General features: G+C 50.6%; 1 protein-coding gene across 1 annotated transcript in view; it reads right to left on the bottom strand.

Moving 5' to 3' along the window:
* LOC112070024 (dual oxidase 1-like) overlaps positions 1-6,361 on the bottom strand; it is a 52,375-nt gene that overhangs the window by 32,721 nt on the left and 13,293 nt on the right. Inside the window, 2 exon segments of the mRNA XM_070438809.1 lie at positions 1,368-1,570; positions 2,279-2,390. Of these exon segments, the coding sequence (XP_070294910.1) occupies positions 1,368-1,570; positions 2,279-2,390 (315 nt within the window).

Raw genomic sequence — 6,361 nt, 5'->3', positions numbered from 1 at the left:
GTGTTCAGGTCAGGTACTGTACTGTCTGTAGGTCATCATGTGTTAAGGGTACTGTGTGTCAGGTTATGTACTCTAGTCAATATTGCCTCTATAGTCTCCTCTCTGCTCCCAAATCCATCTCTCCTTCCATCTTTCTCCGTCTCGTCTCTCCTTCCATCTTTCCGTTCCGTCTCTCCTTCTCGATTTCTCTCCGTCTCCATCTCTCCTCATCTCTCCGTTCCGTCTCTCCTCTCATTCTCTCCTCTCCATCTCTCTCGTTCCGTCTCTCCTCTCCATCTCTCCGTTCCTTCTCCTCCTCTCCATCTCTCCATCTTCCGTTCCGTCTCCTTCTCTTCCTCTCTCATCTCTCGTTCCGTCTCTCCTCTCCATCTCTCCGTTCCGTCTTCTCCTCTCATTTCTCTCCTCTCCATTTCCCGTCCTTCTCTCCTGTTTTCTCTCTCTCTCATCTCTTCCTCTCCATTTCTCCTCTCCTTCTCTCCTTGGTTCGTCTCCTCCTCTCTGTTCTCTTCTTCTACATCTTTTCTCTGCTCTCTCCTCCCTCTCCTCGAGCCTGTGAGTGGCAGGGCCTAAGAAGCCCTATCCAGTCAAGTCTGTTGTCGATGATAAGAGGAACTCAGGTGTTTGACCAGTCTGGACCCGCTCACGGTCACTCAGCCTTGGTACCCAGACCCACCTGAGGTCCTGCTGTCCAGTACATTACGCAGGGCTCTGCTGATGAAAGTACCAAAGAGTTGACCTTGGTGAGGGATTAACAGGGGAGGACAAATAAGAGAAGAGCAGGGTTGGGAGAGAGAGAGAGAGATGAGAGAAGAGAGAGAGAGGAGAGAGAGAGGGAGAGAGAGAAGAGAGAGAGATAGAGAGAGAGAAGAGAGAGAGAGAAGAGGAGGAGAGAGAGAGAGAGAGAGAGAAGAGGAGGAGAGAGAGAGGAGAGAGAGAGAGGAAGAGAGAGGAGAGAGAGATGAGAGAGAGAGAGAGGAGAGGGAGAGAGGAGAGAGAGAAGAGGAGAGAGAGAGAGAGAGAGAAGAGAGAGAGAGAGAGAGGAGGAGAGAGAGAGAGAGAGAAGAGGAAGAGAGAGAGAGACGAGGAGAGAGAGAGAGAGAGAGAGAGAGAGAGAGGAGAGAGAGACGAGAGAGAGAGAAGAGAGAGAGAGAGAGGAGAGAGAGAGAGAGAGAGAGAGAGAGAGAGAGAGAGTGTGTGTGCTTCAACTCTGTTGGGATGGAAAGAGAGAGGGAGAGAGGGAGAGGAGGAGAGGAAGAGAGAGGAGGGAGAGAGGAGAGGAGAGAGAGGGAGTGAGAGGGAGAGGGAGGGAGAAGAGAGAGAAGAGAGTGTGTGTGTGTGTGTTTGTCCCTCCCCTGTTAATCCCTCACCAGGTCATACTCTTTGGGTACTTTCATCAGCAGAGCCCTGCGGTAATAGTCACTGGACAGCAGGACGTCCAGGTGGGTCTGGGAACCAAGGCCGAGTGACCGTTGAGCGGGTCCAGACTGGTCAAACACCTGCAGTCTCCTCTTATCATCCACCAACAGATTGACTGGACGTAGGGGCTTCTTAGGCCCCTGCCACTCACAGGCTGGAGAGAGGAGAGGAGAGATGCAGAGAAGAGATGTAGAAGAGAGACAGAGAGGGGRGACGAACCACAGGAGAGAAGGAGAGGAGAAATGGAGAGGAGAGAATGAGAGGAGAGACGAACCACAGGAGAGAAGGACAGGAGAAATGGAGAGGAGAGAATGAGAGGAGAGACGGAACGGAGAGATGGAGAGGAGAGACGGAAAGGAGAGATGGAGAGGAGAGAATGAGAGGAGAGACGGAACGGAGAGATGGAGAGATGGAGAGGAGAGACGGAAAGATGGAAAGGAGAGACGGAGAGGAGAGATGGAGAGGAGAGATGGATAGGAGAGACGGCGAGGAGAGACAGAAAGGAGAGATGGAGAGGAGAGACGGAGAGGAGAGACAGAGAGGAGATAATAAGATAGGAGATAACCTGACACACAGTACCTAACCTGACACACAGTACCTGACACACAGTACCTGACCTGACACACAGTACCTGACCTGACACACAGTACCTGACACACAGTACCTGACCTGACACACAGTACCTGACACACAGTACCTGACCTGACACACAGTACCTGACACACAGTACCACACAAACACGATCACCTGTGATCACCTTGATATGCAGCACACACCTGTGATCACCCTGATATGTAGCACACACCTGTGATCACCTTGATATGCAGCACACACCTGTGATCACCTGATATGCAGCACACACCTGTGATTCCAGCAGCGGGTTCCTTTGTTGTGTCGTGAGCTCCTGCCTTCTGACCTGACCTGAGAATGACCTGACACACAGTACCTGACACACAGTACCTGACACACAGTACCTGACCTGACACACAGTACCGTCAGTTCCCCTCCCAGGGAGCCTCCTCGGGCTCTGGTGGTGGCCTACTTCAAGAAAAAGAAAGTCCCAAGTTAAGAGTCCAGAAGGGCAGGAGCTCACGACACAACGAAAGGAACCCGCGCTGGAATGCACAAGGGCTGTGGCTGCAATAATCAGGGTGATACAGGTGATTCGTTGTTGTGTGTATGCTGTGTCAAGGTCAGGTACTGGTTCTAGGTTACTGTGTGTCAAGGTACTGTGTGTCAGGTTCATTTCTCAGGTCAGTCAGAAGGCAGGAGCTCAACGAACACAACATAGGAACCCGCTCGCTGGGAATCACGAGGTGTGTGCTGCATATCAAGTGATCGACAGGTTGTGCTGGCATATCAAGGTGATCACAGGTGTTGCTACACTATTCAGGAGTGATCACAGGTGTGTGCTGCATATCGGATCAAGGTGTGTGGCAACAAGGTGACCAGGTGGGTTTGTGTGGTATGTGTGTTCAGTACTGTGTGTCAGGTCACGTGTTTAGGCGATATCGTGTGTCAGGTACTGTGTGTCAGAGTCAGGTACTTGTGTCAGGTAACTGGTGTCGTACTGTGTCAGGTCGGTAGTACGTTTAGTCATACGGGTCAGGTACTGATGTGTGCAGGTAGTATGTGTGCAGGACTGTGTGTCAGGTAGCTGGGTGTGTAGGTACTGTGTGTCAGGTCGAGTGTACTGTGTCAGTGGTCAGGTACTGTGTGTCAGGGTCTTGTTGTCAGGTACTGTGTGTCAGTTGGTAATGTGTGTCAGGATACCGTGTGTCAGGTACTGTGAGTAGGACAGGTAGCATGTGGTCAGGTAGCTGTGGGTGTCAGGACTGTTGTCAGTGGTATGCTGTGTCAGGACTACTTGTTCAGCATGTCTAGGTAACTGGTGTGTCAGGTCGTGTTCTAGGTGTCAGGTACGTGTGTAGGTCAGACGTTTCAGGTACTGTGTGGTCAGGTATTGTGGTACGTTCCGATGTGTCTCAGTACTGTGGTCGGCAGGTACTGTGTGTCCAAGTGTTCAGGTCATACGTGTGTCAGTTCAGGGTGTCAGGTACGTGTGTCAGGCTGTACTGGTGTCAGGTACTGGTGTGTCACGTTACTGTGTGGATCAGGGTACCTGCGGTTTGGTGTTAGTCAGGTTACTAGCTGTGTTCAGGTCAGGTAACTATGTGTCAGGTACTGTGTGGTACAGGATAGGTACTTGTGTCAGGTCAGGTACTGTGTTGTCACGGTACTGTGGTGTCAGGTTACGACGTGTGTTCAAGCGTTATCCTCCTATCTTATTATCTCCTGCTCTGTCTCTCCTCTCCCGTCTGCTCTCTCCCATACCATTACCTTTGCTCATACGCTCTGTGTATCTCTCCATGCGTTCTCTCATGCATCGTTCTAGACCCAATGGCAAGCTCAGCGCGTCTACTGCCTTAACAATCTGCTCCTCTCGCCAGTCGCTGTCCTGCGTGCCGTCTCTCCTGTTCTCCCGTAGGCTATTTTTCGTTCTACTACCCTATGCCATCTCTACCAAGTGCTCTCCGTCGTCCGGTCTCGCCTCCATCCCTTCCATTATATTCTTCTCACATACTGCGCGATCTCTCCAGTTGCCGTTCTTCTCCTCCTCCATCTGCTACTCCGGTCCGTGCTTCTATGCCTCTCAATTATACTCCTCTCCTATCCAATAAGTCTCCTCGGTCCCCTCCCATCTACTGTCTGTTGAGACCCTTCGAGTGTCCTCTTACTTCGCATATAGCTCTGCGTCACACTCTCTACCTAACCTTTCTCCATCTCAATCATGCCTCTCACGCGTGTGGTCGTCTTAACCCCTCATCTGTCCATGCTCTTCTTACATTCTCTTCTCTGCATCTCTCCTCCCTCGTCTCCAGCCTGTGCTTATGTCGCTAGGAAGCCTATATGACAAGTAGCACGCTACAGATCTCGACCATGTCGAGATCCCCCTTGCGGCCCGTATGATAAAGAGGAAACCGACCCTGCAGTGAGCGTGTGCTAAGTCTCGCAAGCGCTGTAGTCTTCTGGACACCCGCTCACAACGTACAACTACAGGCACCCTATAGAGGTTCACCAATGGCACCCTCCCGACCTGGACGTCCCGCTGTTCCGAGCCACTAGACCCCTTACCGGCAGGGCTTCTGCGTCGCGAGAAGTACCCAAAGAGTATGACCTGGTGAGGGTGGCTTAAACAGTCTTGCAATGGAGCAAGTGAGAGGAAAGAGAGCATGTCAGGTCGTTTGAGAGTAGAAAGCGAAGAATTAGATATTGATAGCCTTTACTCCAAAGAGAACCCCGAGAGAAACACATACAAGCTCTCCGAGATCGCGCCTCACATTGCGAAATCTGAGCCATCACTCGTATCCTCCTGATTGCACTGCTTAATGCAAAAAACTTAAAAAACAGGATACAGTGACGACGCTCAATATGGAAGTGGGATGATAAGTACAGGACTGTTTTCACTAGCACCAGACTGGATGGAATATGTGTCTAGGAAGGGATTCATCCGAATGAACATTGAGGAAGTACAACCACATGCAATCACTGGGCTTCATAAAAGAGGCATCGACGACGTCAGTATCGACCCACAGTAACCATAACAAACCACACGGACGTAAGAGGCTAGGAGCTAACCAACCTTGTCAAGGAGGAGAAGACACTAATCCAGACGCTTCATAAGAAATCCTGCTTACAACAATCCAATGGAGGACCATTGTAAAACAGGCAAAGCGTCCATACAGGACTGAGATCGAATTGTCCTAATTGTTACTCGAAATTGATACTAGCCACAGGCCTGATCGCTCGGTCGGATGAGTTATTACAGATTTACAAAGGGGAAACCCAGCCGCAAACCCCAGCCGCAACAAGCCTACCAGGAAAAGTTGAATGCCTTCTCTTGCTCACGATTCAAGGGACAAACAACACTGAACCATGGAGAAACAGCAGGTGTTATCAGGGAGGGGACGACCGTGTGATCTCGCTCTCGGCGTAGCTGTGAGTAACACCTTTAAAAGCGTAACATTCACAAAGGTCGCCGGGCCAGATGGATTACCAGGATGGCGATACTGAGTAGAAGCAGTGAGCTGTTGATCAGCTATAGTGATCTTCCACTGAACAATTCAACCTCTCCCTGAACCGCTTGTCGGTAATACCTAGGAGTTCCCATTCATAGTCCGTGTGCCGAATGGAACCCAAAGTAACGCTTTTAAATTGACTACCGAGTGTCACATCTGTATGAAGCCAGTTGAAAAGATGCTGATATATATAAAGGCTATGCCGTGGGTTCACAATCCAAATCATCCGCAAAAAAACCGCGGACCCCACTCCAATTCGCATTACCGCGAGCCCAAGACTGATCTAGACAGAGAACGTACTGATGAGAATGTTGTCAGAGATAGAACTACAAGCTCAGGCGTTCAACACCATTGGTCGACGCCTCCGAAAGCTTGCAGAATACACGAGAGGATTCTCAGGGACCCTGGGACTAAACACGCCCCTCGTGCATCTGGATGACCTGGACTTCCTGACAGGGGGGAGAGAGAGTAGAGAGCAACAGAAAGCAGATCCGAGCACGCGCATGAACCGACCGTACAACGAAGCAGAGGGGACCCGTCAGGGGTGCCGTGCTCGTTCCCCTCCTGTACGTGACCTGTTTACCCCGAGAATGAGACGCGGTGAGAGTGGCCGTGCACAACTCCAACAACCCTTCATACTGCCAATACTTTCTAGATTGTTCTGAATTGTTGTTCATATTAGGCCTGAGGTCCGAAGATCTGTTTGTGGTGAGTATATCCAACTACTTATTTGTTTGTTGTGATGCAAAAACACAATTAGCAGAGATGTTGATAGTGAGGAACGGCAGGAGAAGAAAGTGGAGAGGACTGGAATAGAATGGTGCTGTCAGACCAGAACACTTCCCTTCTGAGAGAACGGGAGAGGA

This window comes from Salvelinus sp. IW2-2015, unplaced genomic scaffold (assembly GCF_002910315.2).
Source record: "Salvelinus sp. IW2-2015 unplaced genomic scaffold, ASM291031v2 Un_scaffold1203, whole genome shotgun sequence".
NCBI lineage: Eukaryota > Metazoa > Chordata > Actinopteri > Salmoniformes > Salmonidae > Salvelinus > Salvelinus sp. IW2-2015.
The sequence above is the reverse complement of the archived record's forward strand: the minus strand, read 5'-3'. Positions and strand labels throughout refer to the sequence as shown.